We start from the raw sequence: 24,891 nt of genomic DNA on the forward strand, positions 1-24,891 counted from the left end.
CAATTGAAAATAGAGATCAAAAGTAGATTAAGATAAGTTTAAAGGCAGGAATATAACTTAATTTGATATTTTTTCTCATCTAAAAGTTTTTTAGATATTTAGATGAGTATTCTTTAAAATACCAAAAAATACCAATTCATGTAGTTTTTTCACATCATGCAATTCACACTCTAAGTTCAATACTGAGTAAACCCAAATATCTTTGATTTTTTTCTTATAAAGTAAAATAATAAGGTATGGTTTACATTGTTCAATGATAATGATAGCAAGAAGAATGTTGTATTTGAATCAGAATAAATATTACTATTAATTTTTTTGGACAAATAATTTCAAATATAATTTTAAAAGACAATATCAGCATCACAGATTCAGATTTAAATAAATAAGAACAAACACAATGAAATATCTTAATAAATAGTTTTATTTTAAAATGATATGACACACTTGCTATTAACATATAAGGCATCACATGCCCTAAGAAAAAAGCCCATAACCTTAATAACTGCCCTTTTTGCATATTAAAACACATAATCAACATCAAATTATTTTTATTTGGCAAGAAAAATAAAATTAAAAGCACGATGAGAGCCACAAAATAGAAACTCTCAAATATACTGTATAGCAATAATCCATCTTTGCTTTCTTGTACAACGTTTCTTCCCAGCCTGGCTAGGAAGCAGGAAGATGGCAGTGGGAAAATAAGGCTGTTTTCTTCCTGAAACACAGGAGAATTACTAAAACTTGGAGCAAAGGAAAATACTTTCTGCTGCCCATATTTCCTTGAAATAAAATATTAATTCATGATAAGATAAATTCTAAATATGCCACACTCTTATGAGCCTGAAATTGCACAGTTAAAAAAATAAATCAATCATCTGTGAGATGCTGAACAGCCAAAAGAGACCTACGTAACTATGGCATCTCATTCTGAGGTTGATTCTAAATTCTTCATTCATGACCTGTAAAAGACTTCTCTTGTCCTTAAAGTCAACATTAAGGCATGCCAAATCTCCTATAAGAAAATTATTCTAACAATAGCTTTGGATATTACAGTTCTATAATTATAAACATTCTTCTAATACATACAGAGACTTGATTGGACATAAATTTACACACTAACAAACATAAACCACAGGTATGCTCTTAAGTGTAAGCCACAGATTTTTGAAGTCAATTTTACATATTTAAAAAAAACATCTTATGTTTTACAGTGTCAGTGCACAAATCAGGCAAATTATTTCCCAAGGCTTCTGCCCATAAAGTTGGAAGGAGAGAATATTTTAGAATACTATGAACCATAAAATGATATAGCTGAAAATCAGCTGAAAGATAATGATATGTTAATTCTCTTTCTTATGAACCCTTTTATACTGGGTAAAGCCAGTGAGAGTTCATTATAATTCTTTTCATTGTAGTCATTCTTTATGCCCAATTCTGGGAAAGGTCAAACCCCATTGCAGAGAACTATAAAGATCTGTCTTATTCGTTTGTCACAGTGGAATCTAGCTGGTGGTATTAAATCTTGTTGAATAGGTGAACCACTGGTGAAGGTTGTGAATCTCTTTTGTCAGACCACATTTTTGTGGTAGCAGTAATTGCTGCAATGGAATCTGACCTTCAGATTGAAAAACCTGCTCCTAATAAATATATAGAACATTTTTTTCCTTTAACTTTAGATGATTAATCCAGGTAAGGTTTTGCATAAGCCTCTCGCACATATGAAGGCTGAAATGTTCAAATGCTGTTGCCTAGAATTTCTGCCTGTCACAAAGAAGTAACAAAAAGTAGAGCCACTTGGGTTCAGACCCTAATTCCTGACACCCCACTGGCATAGTGCTCACTCAATCACTATCCTTACACTGGGAGGCAAAACGAAGGCACAATTAGTAGGGCAGTCTCTTTGTCTAAATTTGCACCTCAAAGGACATGTGCGAGCATTGGTTCAATTGGGTCCCCAAAACAAATAAGTATGAGAGGGATGGACTCAGATATTTTAAGCAGACAGCAAAGCATGTGATATTGATACCAGGCAGGTATCTAGTAAAATAGAACCAAGGGGCATAGCAGTTGTATGGATAAAAGCACCACAGCCACCAAGAATTTCATGGTACTAAGCAGTCCTACATTCCTCTAAACTATAAATCAGTTATGAAATGGGAAGCCTAGAGAAAAGACATTCTTCTTCTGAGGAGGCCAATAAGTGGTCTGCTTCTGGAGCTCTAAATGGCTAGAAAGGACCCTCAGCATTGCAGAGAAAACATTCAGCTCTACTATAAACAGTTTAAAGTGCCCTACAAAGGAACAGTTTACTAAAGTTATTAGAAAGATTAAACTGTCCATAAGCAGCATGTAGATCCCAGTTGGTACTGGAGAAAGTCAACTTTCTTTCTGGTATTCACTCCTTTGGACCACATTGCTAAAGAATGAGCTGCTTTCTTTTAAGATTAGGAAAGTGACTTAGAGTTTAGTTTTTTGAAACCTGATAGAAAGTTAAAGACCTAAACATGGACCTCTGAAAGAAGTTGCTGTTGCAGTTCTAGCAATAGAAACTCTCATAAACAACAACCAGCACCATGTTCAAGAGATACATGTAAGGTCATAATATCCATGAAGGATCCAAGACCAGCAAGACCACAACCATCATCGGTTCAATGTCTATAACGTTTATCACCTGATCTTGCCAAAGTACTTCTAAATAAAGACATTTAGGGATCCCTGGGTGGCGCAGCGGTTTGGCGCCTGCCTTTGGCCCAGGGTGCGATCCTGGAGACCCGGGATCAAATCCCACATCGGGCTCCCGGTGCATGGAGCCTGCTTCTCCCTCTGCCTATGTCTCTGCCTCTCTCTCTCAGTCTGTGACTATCCTAAGTAAATAAAAATTTAAAAAAAAAATTTAAATAAAGACATTTAGAGCCAAAAACCTCTGACTCAGGTTGGAAACAAAAGAGTCTTAAAGTTCAGGGGGTTTTTGTTGCCTGTGTTACCATGACTTTAAATTCAAGTAATCCTCATCTTGAATTCAGGCACTGGTAGGATGGACAAGAGCTACCCAACTGAATAGTGGAGGGAAGCAGATTAAGGCAGTTAGCTGAACTTTGTCAATACAGCATTAAAGGAGACATCCAGATGATTTTCTGAATTGCTTCTTTTTGGAGTAATGGTCTGCCATCACATAAGTAGAACCTTAAAAAAGATGTGTCCTATACGTGAACAGATTTAAATAATGTTGTTGAAATAAATAAGCATTAATTATAATATTTCAATTTTAAAATTTTAAGAAAGGAGAGGAAGAAATGCATTCTGACTTGTTAGGTCTTTCCTTGTGCATATCTTATCCTTATTAGAACTCAAATAGATATAATGGGAGATATGTGTATCCTTTAGATCACATCAGAACTGTATGTAATTTGGTAGCACTGTTAAGATTCATTAAATGTTTCCCAATGAAAAATTTCAGATTTTTCTCCTTTATCCAGTTTTACAAAATTGAAAAACTTCCTAACACTTGATTCTCAAATTTGTCTTCCTTCATGAGCTGAAAATCGGGCTGTACATTAATTCAGTTTAGTCTGCAATTTAGCTAATTAACTATGTTTCACCAATAAATAAAGCAAAACTCAGCTGATCCCACTTAGCTTCTAAGAATAAGCATGTACTTTTTTAATGTATTTTTTAAAAATACAAAAGACACACAGCTCAGACCTACTCACCCAGCCAAGGATATCATTAACTTATTGCCTCAACTTTCATGTAAAGAGGATCCCTAAACAAGCTAGAATCTGACAATTTATAGACCTTCAGAATATGAAATTTATACTGCTGATAAGTCAACTTCAACATAAATCATGAGAGTCACAGTAAAACAAGAACTTTGTTCAGAAAGCACAACGACCCAGCAATAGATAGCAAAAATCATGTTTATATTCTCCCAATTTTTTTCAAATTGAGCTACATCTAGCTTTTTCTGATGTCCATGTAATTTCTCATTTTTACCTAATAATTCTTTCACATGCCTGCCCTCTCCCTTTTTAGTATCCTCTGATTCTTTTTCCATTTCATCTTAAATCCTTAGTAACACACAATGTATCTAACTCATCAGATCAATCTCTGACAGCCACAAGAACTCATTCACATAAATGTCCTGAGTCACACACTCTGCCAGCCAAAGTCATCCACGTATTCCACAATCCTCAAAAACAACAAAAACTTTAGGCATTAGAATTAGGCTTTAGAATCTATCAAGAAATTGTGTTCTCACTTCCCCATTTCTGCCCTTCCATCCAAAGTTCCAAGTTCCAGTCCTCTTTACGAATGACCCCACCGATGGAAGTTCAAACAGCTCTTACAGTGGAAGGATGGAAACACCTCAAGGATTAACTGTAAAATGCAAGCTATTTCTGAGTCTGTCTTTTCTACTCCTTTCTGAACCATAATGGTACAGAGATAGTGTGGACACTGGTTGTGTTTTGCAAAGTTGTGACCACTTTGCTCATCATGAATCTCATCGAGCAAGTTTGAATGTTATGAGGCAAGATTTCACAGTTACTGAGGGCATGGATGAGGAACTCAGAATGATACTTATGGGGCACCTGAGTGGTTCAGTAGGTTAAGCGTCTGCCTTCAGCTCAGGTCATGATCTCAGGGTCCTGGGATTGAGCCCCGTATCAGGCTCCCTGCTCAGTGGGGAGTCTGCTTCTCCCTCTGCCCCTCCCTGCCTTGCTGTGCTCTCTCTCTCTCTCTCTCTTTCTCTAATAAATAAATAAATCTCTAAACAAAATTTAAAAATTAAAAAAAAAAAGAAGAATGATACTTAGACCACTGTTAGGAGGTGATAAGTTTTAGTGAGGATGCAGTTCCCACTGAATCTCTGTGTTTACTCTTTCTCTCTGCTGTTCTTCTAATTTTTCAGCTGTGGGCTTAAGGACTGCTGCCATCCTAGGGCAATGGCAATGGCTTGTTGCTTGGCCTAGAGTAAGTGATACCAGCTTCTAGGCACAGTCTCTAAGAGTCTAGCTGCAATTGTATTGCAATTGTATTTCTCCAAACAACAACAACAAAACATCACGTGGGTGTGTGTGAGCCAATCATGACTCAGACCTGCCTAGAGGTTTATGTCTGGAAATATATTATGGACGTCTTATGCTTTGGCTCTCTGGTGTGAGAACCAGGAAAGAATTCTAGAGCCTGGGTGGCCAGTATGATGGCTAAACCACAAAAAGAAAATGAAATTTATATGAGCAACTAATTTTACTTCATCTAGAGAATGAGCATGCAACACTGGCTAAAATCTGGCACTACCGTTCTGGGTTAAATTAAGATTAGTCTTATAATGATTTATATTTTTTTCCTAGCAAGTTGATTCTAATGACTTAGTTACCACTTCTGAGCACAGGAGTAATTTTAAATATAACAGATGTGTTTTTGCATTTTAAAAAATAATCAACATCCTCAAGCTTCAAAATATTCAAATTCAAAACCCTATATTTTAGTGTTCAGCCAATTTAAAAGAAGAAAAGAATTAGCAAGAGAATGGATAAGCACCTTTGAGAATTAAATGTAAGCCTTATTATATGATTAGTACTTAAGTTCTATTTCATAAAATGTTACTAATTGGTCCTACTGTGTGTAGGACCTCCTAATGTCCAAAGAATAATACCCCATATACCTTGTAAAAGAAATCATTTGTACACTCGTTGTTAGAAATATTTTGCTATTGAAATAGAAACTGATGGCCATTATAGATTAGTTAATCTCAGTTCTTTAGATGGACAGGTATAGCTGGTTGTAGTTTCTTAATGCATCTTACACAGCTTTTCTTCTAAATAAAAAATACATATAGAACCAAAACACTCACTGGCTGTTGGTTTGGGAAATAAGCCTATCTTGCTAAGCAAATAAACTGCACTGTTCATTTTAAGAAATGTGGTTTGTTTTCAAATAAAATGCTAATGCAGATTCTCACTAGGCTCACAACCAGAATTAACTCTGTACATCAAGAGAATCTTCCTCTACCAAGGACAGTTCCAGGGTATTTTCATTAGTGCAGGTTTTCATCCTGAAGTTGAAAGAACCGTAGAGTTTTGCAGACTCTTTGGAAGAGGCAAACCTGTTGCGACGATACAGCTCCCCTTTCCACATAGACATCATTAGCAAACAGGACAGAACGACCCCCCCAAGCGTAAGCAGGCAGAGTCCTGCAATCACACAGCGGTCCAGGTGAGCCCCCAACCTCGCGCTCTCCTTTTCCAAGCGTTCCATCTCCCTGGCTGCCACGGTGTTGGGATCCACAGTCACTTCCCGTGGGACAATGTACGAGATGATCACCAGCAAGATGCCAGTGACCAAGAACAAGATGGCACTGACGAAACCATAGTCTACGGACTTCCCTGAAGATGTGGCTTCTGAACTTACATCATCCTCATCTTCAGATATCAAGGATATGGCAGGCTCATGGGACCACTCATTTGGATTTCCCCAGCCAAGGTCTCCCAGATGACTGCTTCCTTTTGCTGAAAGGGAACATCGGTTCTTTTGCTCTAAGTTGACATTCTCATCCACGCAGGTAAAAGAAGTTTCTAATTCCTGGCTGCAGCAGTTGCAGACTTTCCGGCCTGCCGTTATTTGGTTGTTCCCTGAGTTGAGAGGTCCTGGCGGCAAAGAGTCTATCTGAATAGCACTGTCTTGTAGGGAGGAGGAGGGGGATGCTGGAGAAGGGCGAAGTTTAGATCCTTCTGTCTCAGCTGCTCTGGGTGTCGACATACAGTGTCTCTGGCAGCAGAGAGCAGCTTTGACAGCTGCTGCATCTGCCTGGTCACCAGGAAGCCCTCCTGAATGCCAGTCTGCAGCATCACACAGGACCGCCTGGCTGCTCTTCTTAGCAAGGCAGTGGAGCTCCATCGAGCAAGTCAGACATCCCCCAGCAGCTTCTGAAAATTCTGCCAACAGCAACACAGATAAGAACCCAATAGTGGCTAAGGCTACACTACCAGGAGTATCGCTCCTGGGGTCCCCATCTCCTTTTTGGTCACAATTGTTGACACTTCCAGCCCCAGTTCCTCCTAAAAGGGATAAAAGAAAGGAAAGGATATCTGGTGGCAGGAAAGTGTGAAAAGGGCAAATCCTCTGACTTAGCAGAGGGATTGACACTGAGAAACTTAGGTCAGGGTAGAGGTAGAAAAGGAGCACAGAGGAAGTAGCAGTGTCTCTGAAGGAAGCATTGCCGTCACCAAGCCAAATTTATCCAAGGACTCACACATTTCTGTGACAGGATCCCTCAAATAAGAAGGCAAGTTTCCTGTAGAGAGACACAAATGAGAAAGGCAGGGACCTTTTTTAGCAGAGCTGAGATTTTCTGGAAAACCTGGGGAAGCACACACTTCTCAACAATTCAGTTAAATTCTTTACACTATCTTTAGTTCAGAACAGATCCTAATATTGATTAGCTTTAGAGCATCACTGTGGAAGAACAAATATGGCACTATCCGGTGGGCTCTACTGGCACTGGGGCTCAGCATTGTGACTGAGTAGCTCTGAAGTGGGTAAAAGATACCCGGCCACATCTCCTAAACTTAAGGTCATCCGCTGACCTAAGTCACGGTCCTGTGTGTACAAAACCCTCTGCTTGTTCATTGTGCTTTCATTCTCAGCCCCAGCAGCTACAGGATGCTAGCTTGTTCTGGACTGGCAAGTATGGAGACAACTCGCCTTACCGTGTGATCCCAGCCAGACCTGATGGGGCAGCCTGCTCCACTCCTCCTCTCCCCACCACACCTGGTCTAGGTACAGATCAGCTACTCTTGCTCATTGTGTCTGAATGGGTCTGAGTTCCTCTCCCTGTGCACACTTGGCTAACAAACACGCATGGGAAATTGGCCATCCAGAAGTTTTTATTTAGAAGTAAACTGACAGTGAAGACAAATTATAAACCTGCAGAGTCACAGTTCTGTTGAGGGAAACAGGTGAGAAGCTGTTAACATAGTTCCAAAATTACCTTTGGAAATTTGTCTCCAGACATGCCTTACTCCCACTGCAGCATGGGATCCTTCTGTGACAGAACTTTGGGTTGAGCAGAAACTGTCATCCTTCCAAGGAATAACAACTCCACTATCACCGAGTACAGCAGTTACAAGCAAGGGCCCTTTTAATTTTGTTTCCAAATTCTTGGCAATAATCGATTTAACCCATGGTGCTGGGGCTTATTATGCTAAAAATTCGCAGCTCCAGGGATTCCTGGGTGGCTCAGCGGTTTAGCGCCTGCCTTCGGTCTAGAATGTGATTCTGGAATCCTGGGATCGAGTCCCGCATGGGGCTCCCTGCATGGAGCCTGCTTCTCTCTCTGCCTGTATCTCTGCTTCTCTCTCTCTCTCTCTCTTCTCTCTCTCTCTGTGTGTGTCTCTCATGAATGAATAGGTACAATCTTAAAAAAAAAAATAATTTGCAGCTCCAACAGCTGGCAACCCCCCCCCCCCACACACACAAGTAATGCTTACCTAAGGTCTACTTGGCAACTCACTTAAAATATGGGAGAGGGAATCCACAGTTTTCTGCTCTATATTAGTTTGCTTTATTTTTTTTTAACTTCCATTATCGAAGTTTTTCTGTAACTGAAACAGGAAAACAAAACAAAACCCACCAAGTGCGAAAAACATACAACTGAACCAACCAACCACAGCTTTCCCTTAGCAAGTGGACACAGATCCCTACAGTCGGATCCGTCCATGGATAAAGCGACGATAACGGATTCGATCAATTCCTGAAACGAAAAACAGTCTCGCAGCTCCCTCAGACGTGAGGCGCTCTGACTGACTTCTGGCCCGATCCACTCCTCACACTGGACTACCCTGGATGAAGTCGGCAGGGTCGCGTACGGGGCTTCCAATTCATAACAAAGAGGGACAGAAATCTCCACTGAATTCCCCTCTCCTGCGCCTCTCTCTAAGAAAAGACAGACTCCGCTTGTTCCACGGGGATATACGAGCCGCACAGTCGATTCGCCGGCAGCTCCACAGCCCGCGGCTGCCATCCCCAGCAGAGAATGGATAACCCCATGGGACCGGCGAAAGGCTCTTCGCCTCCGTCTCCCGCCTCTCGTCCCTCCGGCTAAGCGCGCGGTTCCGCAAACTGCACCTCAGAGCGAGGGGACGCTCCCGGCCTCCTCCGCCTGCCTCAGCGCGGAGCACCGGCACCTGCACGGAGCTAACTGACGGGCGAGGCCGGTCTGGGGAGGCGACCTCGGATCCGGCCGGTGCGGGCGGGCGCGCTCGGTGCGGGGATCAATCCGTCGGTCCCGGGTGAACCTCGAGGCACCGGCGTCGGGCTGCGACCGCCAAACAGCCCGAGGCAAGGCGAGCGCCCGGGGCAGAGAGTGGGACGCGCTCCGCTGCCCCGCCAGGCTCCCGGGGGCTCTCCCTCGCCCCAGCGCCTCCTCCCGGCCCCGCTCGCCCTCACTCACCCCCGCCTGACCGCCCCGTGCGGCCTGAGCACCGCGCGCCCCCCGGCGCGGCTCCGCGGGGAAGTCGCCCGAAGGCCGGCCGGCCGCCGCTCCCGGAGCCTCCGCTCCGCCGGGCTCCGCCGGGAGGGCAGCGCCTGCGGCGCCGGCCGGGAGGGGCGGGGCCGGGCGCGGCGGGGCGGGGCGGGGCGGGGCGGGGCCGGGCGCGGCGGGGCGGGGCGGGGCCGGGCGGGGCGGGCGGGCGGGCGCTCCTTCGTGCTGAGCATCCCGGGAGATGTAGTCCAGGGGCGGTCTCCCGGCCTCCCCCACCTCGCTCTTTCTCCCTCCCCGTGGCTTTTGCCCTTCCTGCTCTACGTCCATGCTCCTGCTCATCACTTTAGAAGAAATCCCTGGATCCTAAACGCAGGGTTGGGTCCTACAGCCTCAGGTACGGCGGCCACAAGATTATGGGGGAAGGAGTATATGTATATGTATATGTAGTTCCAACACTGTGCCAGGCAATATGCCTATTTTGTCTTATTTAATAGAACAGATCTTGGAAGAAGATTTTATTAATCCTCATCCTTACAGATAAGGGAATGAGGCTTAGAGGAATTAAGTGTTTCATCCAACGTTACAGAGACAAGAAAGTTTATTCGGGAATATGCTTCCAAAGTCATTGCCTTGCCCACGCAATCAGGAGAAACATCACCATTGAGGGATTTGTTCCTTTTTGCCTATTGCATCCCCTGTGCCTTAGCCAAGTGTCTAGTGTCTGTTGCATGATCCAAAATAACGGCCGTTAACATAAATAATACTTATTACTTCCAGGTTCTCTTCTAATCACTTTAGGTACATTAACTCGTTTAATGTTCACAATTTATTTTTAAATCCTATTTAAAAATTCTCATTTTTACACGAGAGGAAATTGAGTTACAAAGAAGCTTAGTAATTTGTTCAGAGGGCCCAGGACTCAGCAGAGGTGAGGCATGAGCTCCAAAAGTTTCCAAGAATTATGCAAATTGAATGAATGGAAGAAAGATCAGAAGGCTAGAAAAGAAAGGGTTGGGAATAAAGGAAGTCGGCAGATGAAGCTTCTGAGTTATGACTCCCAGGATAGAACAAAGTAACTTCTTTGGGTCACCAATCTTTCTAACTGTAGTGGATTGCACCAGCCAACAGCCAAAGGGAATGTGTGCCGTTTGTGGATCATCTCCAAGTTTTCAGCATTGCCTTTGGGACTATTATGGGGTTATTGATTGTTTTCATCTATGGGAAACAAAAGAAGGGCTATAACCCTTTATAACTTTTTTCTACTTGTGAGTAGCTCATATAAATTCTGTGGTTGCTTGCTTTCAAGTGATAAGTCTTCCACAGTGACAATTTTGTTAGTTTTCCTTTATAGTGATAGAATCCATAGTATCATAGTTCTAGGGACTTCACAGTCCAGCTCCATAAGATCTTTTCCCCCCCATAACTCCCTTTTGGCCAGTTAGGCCCATTTGTTGATAAGCATGTTATGCATATTGTGGTTTCTTCTGCTTTGTTTATTACTCTGCTCTCCAGTGAGAATATCCTTCCTTCCATCCCCTATTCCTTCCACCCTTTTGAGGACTATCTCATCAAACCATACCTGTAGGGGTACATTCTGCTTTTAGTACTTTATGTTTAGAAGGGAACACAAAGACATCATAGGGTATCTAGAAGAGAGCAACTGAGAAATTGAAGAAACTCACTTTGGACAGGACGATGCTGAAGGAGCTTGAGATATTTAGTAATAGGAGAGTTACAGGAAACAAAAACTAGCTTTAAATAATTTGAGACTCCCAAAAAGAAGAGGAATTCTGTATGTATCATGGTTAAAAAGGGTAAAAGCAGAACCAATGACAATAATAGCACTTGTTAGCCCTAATATGTTCTCATATTTAATTCTTACACCAATTCTATATGGGAGCACATGTCATTGTACCCATTTTGCGATGTAGAAATTGAGGATTAAAAAGGTGGAGTCTCTGTCCCAAGGTATGAGAACTAATCACTGACAGAGCCAAGATTCTAACTTGAGTCTGTCTGATTCCAGAACCTGTATCTCTTCACCACCATGCTGTACTGAGCAATGCTTCACAGTAGAGCATGCATGAGAGATGATAATATTTATTGCACTAGGATAAACATAAGAGGTTTCTCATGGCCATAGTTCTGGTGCTGTGGCTACTGCAGGCTCAGCAGGACAGCTAGGATGGCCAAGGGAATACATAAGCCAGCACGTCTGTAATACAGCGAATCACCTGAGGATGATGGACATGGGGACTGGAAAGCTTTGGATAGCACTATCACTTTTAATAAAGAGGTTGATTTGGGGCTGATTATAAGAAATAACATTCTCTCCTGGAATGTGAAATAGGATGTCTCATGAAAGTGAATTCTGTATTACTGGAGAGGATAACGAAAGAACCATTTATTAGTGATGTTGTAGAAAGGGTTCATCTAGTTGGATTAGAGGACCTCTACGGTTTCTCTGCTGAAGTGATTCTAAGTTATATCTCTTTCATAAATCTCTTTTCCTCCAAGCCAGGCCCCTAAAGGTTCTGCCTCTTGTGAACTTTACTAAGACTTGTCAGCCCTGGTGTTTGTTGTATTTATCAACCAGTGCCTTGTGACATTTCTTATATGTCTAGGTAACTACTGCATACTGTTTAACTGCCCACTTTGGTGCCTAAACCTCTAGCGGCAATTGTAAGCTCATAAAGGTCAATATTCATATATTAAATGTCTTATTACCCCCTTCAGAGAGTGCAATATTTCTATTGGATAGAGAGAGGGAGAATGGACTGACACTGGAGATGATTATCTGTCCACGTGATTGTCTCTCATGTCCTATTTCTATAGATAGTACATTTGACTGTCTGCATATTAATGACTATTAACAAATATCAACTCTGCCACATACTACAAACTCTCATTCAAAATTCTGCAGAAAAAGAATAAATGTAGACTGACTGAGTTCCTGGAAATAAAAGCTCTGCAAAAAATACCACTTGCTGGAATAATTTCACCTCTCCCTCACCTACGTCCATGTCTAAAACTTACCTCGAAATCTGACCAAGGAACTTTTCAAGAGCCTTTCTTGCTCAACACCCCCAGTTTCTCATTATGCTTCTAATTGGCATAAGGCATTTCCTTTTATATAGTCATCTTGCATATATAGACTTACTTCATTTATGTTTTATACTTCTTTGTATGTGGTGTCTCTTCCCAGATAAAATTTAAGTTCCTTGAGAACCAATATATTCTTTCTATAATTTCAAAACTGCACATGAGCATCAAACAGTGAAATACATGGGCAACAGTGGCTTCTCAGTATGTGCTGGCAAAACAATTAACACTATGATATTAAAGTCTAGGTAATAATTTCAACCTTGCATATTTTTTAAATGTCATGGGTTTTTGTTTGTTTGTTAGTGTATTTATACTCTGTGAGGTATGGGAGGAGCATTCATGATGACACTATGTTGATCAGAGAAAAAATAGATTCTGAGAAGTAATTTGACTAAGTGAATCAAGGGTAGTGAAGAGATTTGCAACAATAAGTCTTTTATAGTGATGACTGAGGATGGTTTCCAGTTTTCTCTCTTTGGCAATAATAATAAGAACTGATTATAAATAAATATCCTTAGTGGGTTCAGAGTTATTAGGGAAGACTAGGCTATAAGGAGGTAAAAAAGACATTTTTAGAATTGGCTCTATAGAGGCTCAGTCATTTAATGACAATAATACAAGGAATATGATTTACTTTACACCCCAAGCTGGGACTTCTGAATGATGGAAGAGAAGAGTATAAAATGACCAAAATTTAGAGTAATGATCTCATTTAGTAACAAAATTCTAGGAACTAAAAAGTAATATTAAATTTGAAAGTTCCCTTTAGGGACGCCTGGGTGGCTCAGTGGTTGAGCGTCTGCTGTTGGCTCAGGGCATGATCCTGGAGTCCCACATCGGGCTCCCTGCATAGAACTTGCTTCTCCCTCTGCCTGTGTCTCTGCATCTCTCTCTCTGTGTCTCTCTTGAATAAATAAAGAAAATCTTTAAAAAAAAAAAAGTTCCCTTTAAATAAGAATGCTTACAGTAGCCAGGCAGGCATGTTATTTAAATTAAGAAAGTGCCCAGTACAGACAGTTGGGGTCTGGGGAGACTGCAGCCAAATTGAGAGCAAGTGCTTTTTCCTAAAGGGAGCAGTATCCCCTAACTGCTTTACCTGACTTTTGTCTTGCATGAATTTAAATATCAATGAAAGTCAGATATTCCAATTTGTATTCAACAATTCAAAATATTTTAAATTTTAAATTTAAATTTAAAATTTTTTTTTCTGGGTCAGAGAAAACATAACTACAGGAAACATTAATTTCCAGTAATAGGAAACTAGGTGATTTAGACCCACCCACTGTTGAGGATAATTAGAAAATCTAGACAAAATGTATAAAAATCATGTGTTTGAAGACATGCAAGTTTAACAAGATACAGAAAAATTACTGGACCAAAATCTAGAGAAGAAGAGAGATTCAGAATGTCAAGTTAGGAGCTTGGAGCTTCCTTTTACTTGGAGATGTTAGATAATTACAGAGGGAAGAGTTGAAAAGCTGAGGAGGTAAGGAGATTGGGGATTGAAGTCCTGAGGCTGCCAAAGAAAGGATGTAGTGAATCTGCTCCATTCCTTAAACTCTGGGGTGGAATCCTGAAAGGTTGCATGCTGGCAATGTGAGCCAGAAGTTAGATTGGCCCTCACAGGGAGCGTACCTCAGTTTGTTAAAATGTCAATCCCTAAAATTTAACCAAAATAATTTCAGAGTGTTAGGACACCAGTTACTTGGCAGAAGCAGCATTCTCTGAAACAAAAACAAAACAAAACAAAATGAAAACTATAGCATCATCTCAGATTAATTCTACAAACAATTATGAAAATATACTGACTCACAATAAAAAAATAGCCATGAGAAAAGCCAATTTCTAAAGGTCACACACTGTGTAATTTTATATGTGTATATATGTATATGTACATTTCTGTTTCTTGTTTTTTTTATTTTTATTTTTTATTTTTTTTTACATTTCTGTTTCTTGATCATGGTCCTGGTTACATGAATATATGCATGTGGTAAACTGACAATTTTTTGGTTTGATCTTCCATACAGTTACATAGTTACATTTGAGGGAAGCTGAAGAGTACACGGATCTTTCTGTAATATCTTTGCAACTTTCCAAGAATCTATAATTTGAAGATAAAAAGCACAACAAACAAAAAAGCCAAGCACATCAGGTTAGATCACATGCATGAAAACTAACAGAAACATAAGGCCATAGAAAGGACCAATGGGAAGCCTCAGATACTGGAGGATTTTAAATTGCTATACTTACTGGCTCAATGAAATAAGACAAAATTTAGAATTTTTTAGGGATCTGGAAATGAAAAATAAAAAATAACATAATAAAAATTTAAAACTCAAAAGATAATTTCTTATTAGAAATTATGGGGTCCTGGGTAGCTCAGTGGTTGAGCATCTGCCCTTTGCCCAGGTTGTGATCCTGAGGTTCTGAGATCGAGTCCTGCATTGGGCTCCCCGCAGTTAGCCTGCTTCTCCCTCTGCCTATGTCTTTGTCTCTCTCTGTGTGTCTCTCATGAATAAATAAATAAAGTCGAAAGAAAGAAAGAAAGAAAGAAAGAAAGAAAGAAAGAAAGAAAGAAAAGAAGTTAGACACCGTGAAGAGAAATTAGTGAATTGGAGACAGTTCAATAAAACATCTCAAACAAAGTACAAAGGATGAAAAATAGAAAAGTGAAGTAAAAGACATGGAAGTTAAACAGGTTTCAGAGATTCTTGGAGTAAAGTTTTCTCTCTCTCCTTTTAGGAGGAGAGGAGAAGACAGCTTTCTCTTGCTCCTGTAGGTAAGCAGACAAAATCAAATTTTCAGATTCTCCCCTGTGATACAGACTTTGAAGTCTGTATACATAGGGCATTTGACTTTGCTGTCATTACATTGTCCCAGGAGTAAAACGTGCGGTGTTAGGAACTGCAAGGTCATTACTTTAAGTGTAAAATGATAATCTGTCTCTGATCCAAGTACCATGTGTGCATTCAGGATAGAATTAATAAATATGGATTTAAAAAAAAGCAAGAGTAAGAATGGAGAAAATAAGCTAGCCACTAAAAAATTCTAATTGTAACAGTATTATTCCATTAAGTTAGTAAATGACGCAAAACTATACCAGAATATTTTGGGATATTGGCAAAACAATGAAGAAACGCAAGAATGTGCTTACCATAAATGTCAAGATAGAGGCAACCATTTCAAGGGATGGAGGCAATAGTGATTTGGAGAAGGCAAAAGAGGCTTGTGGGGCATGGCATGTCTTGACCCACATGTGCTTACATGGTTATTCTCTTTGAGCTAAATTATTAGAGGTGATTCTCTTCATTTCATGCTCTCTTCTGTGGGTTGCAGATCATAATAAGATAAACATGCCTTTAGACAGGATTCAGGTTTCAAGTGCCTGATTTGAATCTTGCATTAAGAAGTTATATCAACCTAAGGATTTGGTCTAGCTTAAGAACTTGAAGGTCGTTTCCTCTAGCTTGGTTTCACCTGGCATATTGTTAAGCATGGAGGGTGGCCAGATGTGTGATCTTACAGTACCCCATACCATACTACCAGGATACTCCACATAAATTCTTTGTTCATGTCATTAATAACATTCAATAATTCAGCCATTCATTCAAGTATTAATTAAATGTCAAAAGTTCTAATACTAAGTGCCAGATGTAGAGTAGTGAACTGAATGAATACATCCCAACTTTCAAAGGAGTTTTCAATCTGGTGGGGGATGTGCCAAATTAACAGACAAGTATAATACCATTTCATCAGTGTTCTGATAGAGGAATAGATGATACAGTGGTAACATACAGGAAGAGTACCTAACTCAGAATTGGCAGGTCAAAGTGCACTCCTAGATGATACAATATCTAGGTAAGACATATATAGAAAGAAATTAGCCATTTAAAGAATGAGGTAGCATGATTAATGGTGAGAACTGAGAAGTGAACGCAACTGAAGAACATTCAGTATGTACACCATATAAAGTGTGAAGGGAAGAATGTCAAGTAATGATATTGGAAGTGTCAAGAGAGGAAAAATTACCTGTGGGCTAGCAAGTAAGAATAAGGTGTGTGGACTTAATTCTAAATACAGCAAAATACCAGTGGTGGCTTTTAAGTAGAATAAGATCATATTTGAATTTTAAAAAGATCATTTTGGAGAATAGATTGAAGAGGAGCTAGCCTAGTCAAATAATTTATAATAATCGTGCAAGCAAGAGATAACAACAATGAGATATAAATATAAAGATGTAGATAAGTTACAAGAAAAAGGTATATCGATGCAAACATTAATCAGAAGGAGACCAAAGCAGCTATGCTAAAGTGGGCTTCAGGACAATGAATGTTATGAGAAATAAGAGAAATAGCGATAAAAGGTCCAATTCCTCCAGACACAACAACCACAAGTGTGGATGTACTCCCTGAATCTCTGTGGGGCCACATTTCCCATTCTGTTGAATGGAATATGTGTGGAAATGGTGTGTGTTAACTTCTGGGAGGAAGTGGTTAAGGGTCTAATGTTTCTGTCCATCTTACTCTTCATGCTATCTGCTATCTGTATGATGCTAAAATGACCTTGAAGCCATAATATGAAAGCAACCTGGATTGCTGAATCACAGCTCAGAGGAGAGCCACTTAATCCATGTCAGACTCAGACATGAGCATAAAACAAACTTCTTTTGTGGCAGTGAGGTTTTGAGCTTATTTGGCACAATAGTTAGTCTTTTCTCCTTAGCTGCAGCAGGCCAAAAAGGAGCTCAGAAAGTGGACAGATAGGGTCTGGTTATCTACCTATGTAGAGAGTGGTTTAAGCAATCACTGTGTTTTGCTTTCCTTTACTATTAAGAAGAATAAAAGTTTTATTTTAGATTTTTCATATCATAATAATTATTGCTAATCTTTTCAGTGATATTATTTCAATACTTAAACTAAGGTACCTTTCTACTTGAGTTTTATTCCCACATTCTCACTGTCTTTTTTTCTATAAAATAAACATGCTTGAAAAGCATAATAACACTCTATAACTGTATTTCATATTTTTGGATATATACAGAGGAATAGCCAAGTTGGATTCCTATAAATATATAAACATGGCTCTGGAGTATTATTTGCTTCATTGTGTTTTTTACATATATATATATATGACAAGGCATATATATATATATATATAGTAGTTTTTATATATTAATTTAAATATTTTAATGTGTCTTCAATAATATATGCTTTTCATATTTTAGAAATTTCTTCTGATTTCTCCCCCACTGACAGTCCCACACATCTTTTAGGGAAGCTTAGTTGTGAGAAAGGTCTTCATGACTTAGCCTTTGCCAAACTCTTCTTCCCCACCTCCCAGCACACATTCCAACTTCATAAACTGTCTGCAATTCACTGAATATTTCCAGTTGTACTCATAGCATTCCTTCTTCCAAAGCTGCCTTTTCTACTTAGACTTGCTGGTTCTGAACTCCATTCCCTCAACTTGTCTGTATAAGTCAACTCTGCTAGAACATGGTTTTCTCTATAAAATTCTTTAATGCTTCCCCACCCTGGGTAGAATTGACCACTAATTTCTTTATATCTCATTCTAATTCAGCCCTTATACACCCATCAGAGCACCAATACTATATATCTTTTTTTGTCTAATGTGTGAAAGGAAGAACATTAGTCATAACTTACCCCTTGGTCTCTAAATTTCACTTCCTTTCCAAGGAGGGCAAATGTCAAGGAATGTCTTTCAATTTGCTGAGCTGAGTGATATATGAAAGTGCAATCTGGGAAGCTGAGAAAGATTAAATAGTGCTATATAAAGAAAGAGGTGGGGGAGGCAAATCCCAGAGTGAGAAGGAGGCTGAAATCAGACACTGAGAGCCTTGAAGAGAGGGACTTTTGAGGAGGAGGAAGAAAAAAGAAATCACACACAGTGAAAGGAGATTAGAGAAGATTTTTTTGTGAGTAGGATAGGAAGAAGAAAAAGAAAAAGGTTGGGTAAAAAGTTTCCCGTGCAAAATGGATTTTTGGGTCCTCAAAGTCTTTAGCCCAATATATTTCAAGACTTAGGTATCTTGATTGATTTGAGTTCTCTCTCTCTCTCTCTCTCTCTCTCGTAGTTAAAAAAAAAATAAACTTTGCATATACAATGTATTTTGTAGCCCCAGTGGGGTCTGGAGCAGCACCTTATGGTCAAACGCATTAATTTATCTTTCAGCAAAGAGTATAGATAATTCACACTATTTTGGATAAAGAAAGAATGTAAATAGCCTTTCATAAATACACATTTGATTTTGCTGCTACATGATCTTACTACAAATTAGTAAAAACCCTTTTGGTTTTAAGAGTTTTTAATGGATTTCAGAATCATGACTAAGCAATTGTGGCCCTAAATAAGCCTTGCCTTCACCTGCCAACAGATCTTCCTGTTCTTAACCTGGGTTCATTCATGGTCACATGCTGGGTCACTGGTCTAGGATGGACTGAGCTGTGGATGGCTTGTCTCTGTTTTGCCTAATTTCCCATCATTCAGCCAACTAGACTGATTCACAGGGTAATTCACAGGGTAGCAACACGTTTCCAAAAGAATGAGTGAGAGCACACAAAGCTTCTTGGCAGCTAAGCTCAACACTGGCATGTGGTCATTTCTAAAGCATTAAAAAAAAAAAAAAAAATCAAATCATCAGCCTCGCCCAGATACAAGGGATAGGAAAGTAGACTCTACCTTTTAACATGAGGTTCTATAAAGTCACATTGCTAGGGTTGTAGAACAATTAGGATCTTTTTTTTTTTTTTCTGCAGTCAAGCTGCTATAACTAAAATGAGTCTGAATATCAAGTGGGAATGGGTGGAGAACTGATGTTATCTAGATCCAGTCAGATATTCATTGATTGCCTTACCAATGTCAATTTCCCACCATTCTATTTTATTTTATTTCCCACCATTCTATTTTATCACACTCTTTGGATTTCCCTCTGAGTAGCCATCTTTCTCTTTTGTGTAGAAGATTGGTGGTTTGGGGAAATTGACTTTACCCTCTGCTCAAGGGCACAAATCAAGAAATTTAATCACATTCCCTCAGGCTACAGTGATTGGTTAGGGATTCAGTTCTAAACAAACACAGGACTTTCTTAGTCACAACTGTCTCAGAAATATTTTAATCAAGGTAAAGTGCAAGATTTTGATCAATGATTGAGGATAGAGGTAGCATGTAGTCCTTGTTTCTGCTTAGAACCACAAGATAAGTTAGCCTGAGATAAAGCTGACACATAGGAAGAGGGACTATGCCAAAGAATTACAAGAAACAACGAAAGTCAAGGTTAAACTGCTAAATCTCCTATGGTCTTTGACCTTCATGGTAACTTGAGTCAACAAATCACCAACGTAAGTTGGGTTTTCTAAATATCTATGAAAGCATCCAAAAGTGACATATTTTCATACCTTTCTCTATCTCATTAGACATCTTGAAGTAGGCACCAGGTTTAATTTATCTCCAACTATCTGGTTTGAGCTTAGTGCCTGAGAAGTCTAAAATAAGTGTTTGATTAAAAGCCCTATATAATCTAAAGCCTGCTGAAACATAGTTCTCCAGTATGAATAAAGTGGAAGCAGTATCCATAAATAAGAAAACAAAAAGCAGTAAGCAGACGCCAACCTACAGGGCTCAGTTTGTATTTGTAAATGAATCTATAAATCATTTGATAAATGAATAATTTAAACCTGAAATCCAACAGTCTGTATAGTTTAATTTTGCTACAAAAATAAATTTAAAAAGTTACAAATAAATGCCTTTGGTTAGAAAAAAAGAAACTTAAATGTGCACACACGCACACACACACACACACACGCACACACACAAGCTTCCGAACCATAAGGAAGGAAATGTTCCAGAAAGGGTAATCCAGTCATATTTTTATGGATAGTGGGTTTCAGAATGAGAATAAGAAAATGAAAATAAACAAGAAGAATTCAAGAACAAGTTCAAAATGACATCATGAACATGTCACTTCCATAAATAGTATTCTAATTTTGAAAATATATAAGCAAGCTAAGCCTAATTTTTAAGTCCTTATTAAGATTTTGATTTCAGTGTTCCTAGGAAAAGGGAATTTGGTTATTTGGCAAGGGGTGTTGTAAAAATTAGCTAGCATGGATGCTTGACTAAAATGAAACCGAATAGCAATGCAAAATGTTAGTTCTGTGAGCCAGAGCCAGAGATCTTACATGGTAAGAGTTCTGTCTTTCTTGACCTTACTGGGAATTAGAAAGGAATATATGTCTCAGTCTGCAAGATAAAACCCATCCTTTATGAAATCAAGACAAAATAACTTTTATAAGCAGCAATAGAAATGAAGGGTAAATATTGGGGGAAAAACACTATAATGAACTGTGAAATCTAATGACAGAGTTTGTCACTGTGCAAAATCAATGTCACATTCACGTTTGGTAAGCTATGACATCCATCTATCAAAAATACCTTAGAAATAATTAAGTGGATCATTATAGTATTAGTCTATCTTCCTCTCACTGTGGGGGCAGACTAAGTAGCTCACTACCAAATTCTCTTAACCCAACAGAGTCCTCATTTCTATGTTTATGCATCTATTAAAGTCTAATACATTCCTTACAGTCATATCAGATAAGAGAATTACATATATTTCTTCAAGATTTATGCTTAGGATAATAAAAATAGACGCTGTCTTCAAATAATAACAAAGAAAATGAAATTACAAATTTTAGGTACAGTACAGCTTAATCTGTCCACTCTTTGCTCAGCTGTAATTGGTGACTTTTTAAAATTATGTTATGATCTACACATTACATTTAATGCTTGACATATTAGTGAAGTTTATACAGCACACATACTCCAGTCAGACACCATGCTAGATTCTGGAAATTAAAAAAAAAACAGAGGTTACATATGATCTTTACTTTACTTTTATATCTTTACTTTCAAGTTTTTTTCAATGTGGTACAGGCTAGTTTGTAGAAGGAACATTTCCTTATTTAAAAAAAAAATGTCAGAGAAGCCCTAGTGTTTTAGCTAGATACAGTTGTTCCTGTGTATTAAAAGCCCTACAGTCCATTTGCCTACTCACAAGATGCCTTAAATATCTCTGGAACTTAACCCATTTGCTCAACTGAATCACTTTAGGTACCTGGCATTCTCCTAAGTAGAATGTGCTGATGATCTCCGATAAACTAAATTCCTCTTCCTGTGTCTTCTCTCAACAACAGTGAAAATCCAAGTTCTCTTTGGAGAAAGATGGGAAAGAAACTACCTTAAAATAATCAGTAATTTAAGCATTCATCTGATTCTCAGGCTAAACCAAAAGGGACTAATAATAATAATAATTATTAAATAATAATAATTTTAAAAGTCGTACATTTTGTCATAGAAATTATAATGAAGCAAAAGACTCCAAAGTAATTCTCCTTCCATCTAACTGTGAACTAATAGTGAAAGGCATTGTTATAGGCCTTTTATCCTCATAAATATTTTAAACTTCATGACCAAATGTGCTTGCTGTTTCTCTTAATTGAGCTATGAGAATCCAATCACTGGAGTGGGTTAGCACTTTTGACAATCTCAAGGGGTTTTCCCCTTGGGATCTTTGCTATCCCCAAAGAAGCCGACTTTCAGTGGTTTGACCATTGGGAGGAGGGATAAGTTGATTTCAAATTAATGCATATTTTCCATTTGTATAAATGTGGGTAATTTTTTTAATCTTATTTTCAGGAGATAAAATGATTTATATTTGGAAAGGCACGATCCACCCAGAAATGTGTGGGTGTCATAGCCATGTATCTCAGACCGTAAATCTGTTCTCTCTCACTCTTAAAAAATAAATTGAATATGAATTTTTACTGCTCTCTCTTGAATAGCTTAGACATTGAGGAGCTTTGGTGTTGCTTCAATGCTTTCATAATCCTCTGCACGTATCCCTGAAATCACATTTACTATACTATTTGTCAGTTCAGTTCCCATCTCCCCCACCAAAATGCAAGCCTCCTTTACTACAGGGAATATGGTTTATTCATCTCAGTATCCTCAGTGCCTAGCAGAGTGTGAAATAAAAATGTCAAAGCATACTAAGGAGAGAAGGAAGAAAATATGGAGGAGAAGAATATAAAGATCAATATGTAGAAAATGTTTTAATAATGTGGTTAGAAATTCTCTATTGTAACCTCTACTTGGGAAAATCATGATGTTTGTTAAACGCTTAATACAGTAGATTTGTTCAGGAGGAAAAAAAAACACTCAGGAATAGAAAATAATTTCCAAAATATAATAGGGTGGAACTAATTTAGGTAAGCTTTTTAAAAGCACAGGGATCAAAAGCTATTTATTATGATGTTTTTAAAATACTACAAAAATAACAATATGAGCTGGAGTTGTAACAACCTGACCTCAGCATTTATACTTCTTGTGACTATTTAAGAAAGGTAGTCACAGATTTTTTTGCCTTGACCAAGAAGTGGGATCTATGACTTCTTTCCTTGAGTCTGAATGGAACTCTACTTGTTACTAACTAATAGAATGCAAGAGAAGTGGCACAGTGACTTTCAAAGCTAGATCAAAAATGGTTGTGCAGCTACTGTCTGGGACATTCAGCCCCATTGAGCAATCATATACCTGTAGTCCAGCCATTATTTGACTGCATATGCATGAAAGACCCCAAGAAATGTCCAGCTGAGCCCTTCCTGAATTTCTGACCACAAAATCATGAGCAAAATAAAACAGTTTTTTTTTTAAATCTGCTAACTTTTTGGAATAATTTGTTACACAGCAGTATTAGCCAGAATACTTCTAATCATGGATCCTCTAAACAAGGTCTTTTTAAGGAGGTAGCAGGTCAAGCAAGACTATGTTTAATAACATTTGTCAGATATGAGGAGCAAATTTAAAAGGATTTTGCTTTAAAATTTTTAAAGAGCTGAATCTAAATAGTTTATATTAGTGAAGGAGAATAGCTAAACAACGGAGAATATTGGTCACATATACATCACTTTATAAGCTAGAAATTGTTGAGTATTTGTCACAGTTTATTGATTTAGAAAGCAAACTTGGATAAACTTTTGGTTAGCCCACTATGGAGCACATTTCATCTTTAGGCATTTGTAAGGTTCATCATCACAGTTCTAGTAAAAAGTAAACAGGGAAAAGTAAGTAAAAAGAAAACAGGGAAGTAAAAAGTAAAAAGAAAACAGGGAAAACTTTCAGAAAAAAGAAAACAGGTAATATTTAAGACCAAAGTCAGGAAAAATGCTATTTCATCCATTAAAGCAGAGATTATATAAGTAACTTAAAACGAGATTCTTGACAATAGACAATAAGGCATAATTCTGGACAGATATTCTAAAAGAGAGCTCAGAGAGTCTGAAGAAAGAAAAGAGTTAACCCTCAAAAGAGGAACCCAATGAATTTTTTTTAAAGCCCCATAAAATCTTTTAAATTGTCTTAAGAATGACTGAGGCTTTTTCTTCTATAAGTGGCAGTATAATGTAGAATTGGTGGTAATCAACAGATATTGAGAAAACCTCCCCTTGGCAATCCCAGATCTTAAATATCTTTTTGAAGTTTGAAGTAGTTCACAATATGGAAGTCTAGAAATGAATGTAGTGTGGATCTTTCCTTCGGGGAGAACATTAATTCTGAGAATGAAAGTTCAGGACATTTAGCTTATGTGAATTGGCAGAAAGCTAATGTTCTCTGGGGAAATTTTAGTATATTGGCAATAATTATAATTGTCATAGCTCAGGTTTTATTCATATCACGTGATAAGAAATGACATTGCAAAGATATTTAAAGCACTCTCAGGCTTTCAACTTGTTCAGTCTTTCATGCTATCTATTCTCACTATTCTCTCTCTTCCTCTTACAATTCTGTTCCCTGATTATTTGAAAATAAAATTTTATTTCTATCAAAATGTTTTATGTGAAGAAATATTGACAAAAAATTAAATGAAAGTAGTGTTGAAATACATAAATAGGATGTTCACTTTATCCACTTGTTCTGCTCCCTAGAGACAACTGCTTTTAACTCAGTGAGCTTATTAGAGAGATATCACCATAATTTTAAAAGTAAACATTTACGGGGTGGCACCAGGGTGGTTCAGTCAGGTAAGCATCCAACTCTTGATTTCAGCTCAGATCACGATCTCAGGATTATGAGATCCAGCCCCATGTCAGGCTCCACACTCAGCTTGGGATTCTCTCTCTCCCTCTGCCCCTCTCCTCTCTTAAAAAAATAAATAATAAGCATATACTGCATTTTCTTATTTATCAACAAAATGTTCTACAATGGTATATGAGCATTTAACTCGCAAT

At 38.6% G+C, this 24,891-nt stretch overlaps 1 protein-coding gene across 2 annotated transcripts in view; it reads right to left on the reverse strand.

Moving 5' to 3' along the window:
* Positions 1–445: 445 nt before the first annotated feature.
* Positions 446–24,891, reverse strand: part of TMEM74 (transmembrane protein 74) — a 34,857-nt gene continuing 10,411 nt past the window's right edge. Inside the window, exons 1-2 of one of the 2 annotated variants that reach the window (XM_055314402.1) lie at positions 9,452–9,503; positions 446–6,935 (exon numbers count right to left, since the gene is read on the reverse strand). In XM_055314402.1, coding sequence (XP_055170377.1) covers positions 5,980–6,897 — 918 coding nt within the window. In that variant the 5' untranslated portion in view covers positions 6,898–6,935; positions 9,452–9,503 and the 3' untranslated portion in view covers positions 446–5,979. Of the gene's footprint in view, positions 6,936–9,451; positions 9,504–24,891 lie in introns of those variants that run through there. The other variant, XM_055314403.1, reaches the window with a different exon arrangement.

Source organism: Nyctereutes procyonoides, unplaced genomic scaffold (genome assembly GCF_905146905.1).
Source record: "Nyctereutes procyonoides isolate TBG_1078 unplaced genomic scaffold, NYPRO_anot_genome, whole genome shotgun sequence".
NCBI lineage: Eukaryota > Metazoa > Chordata > Mammalia > Carnivora > Canidae > Nyctereutes > Nyctereutes procyonoides.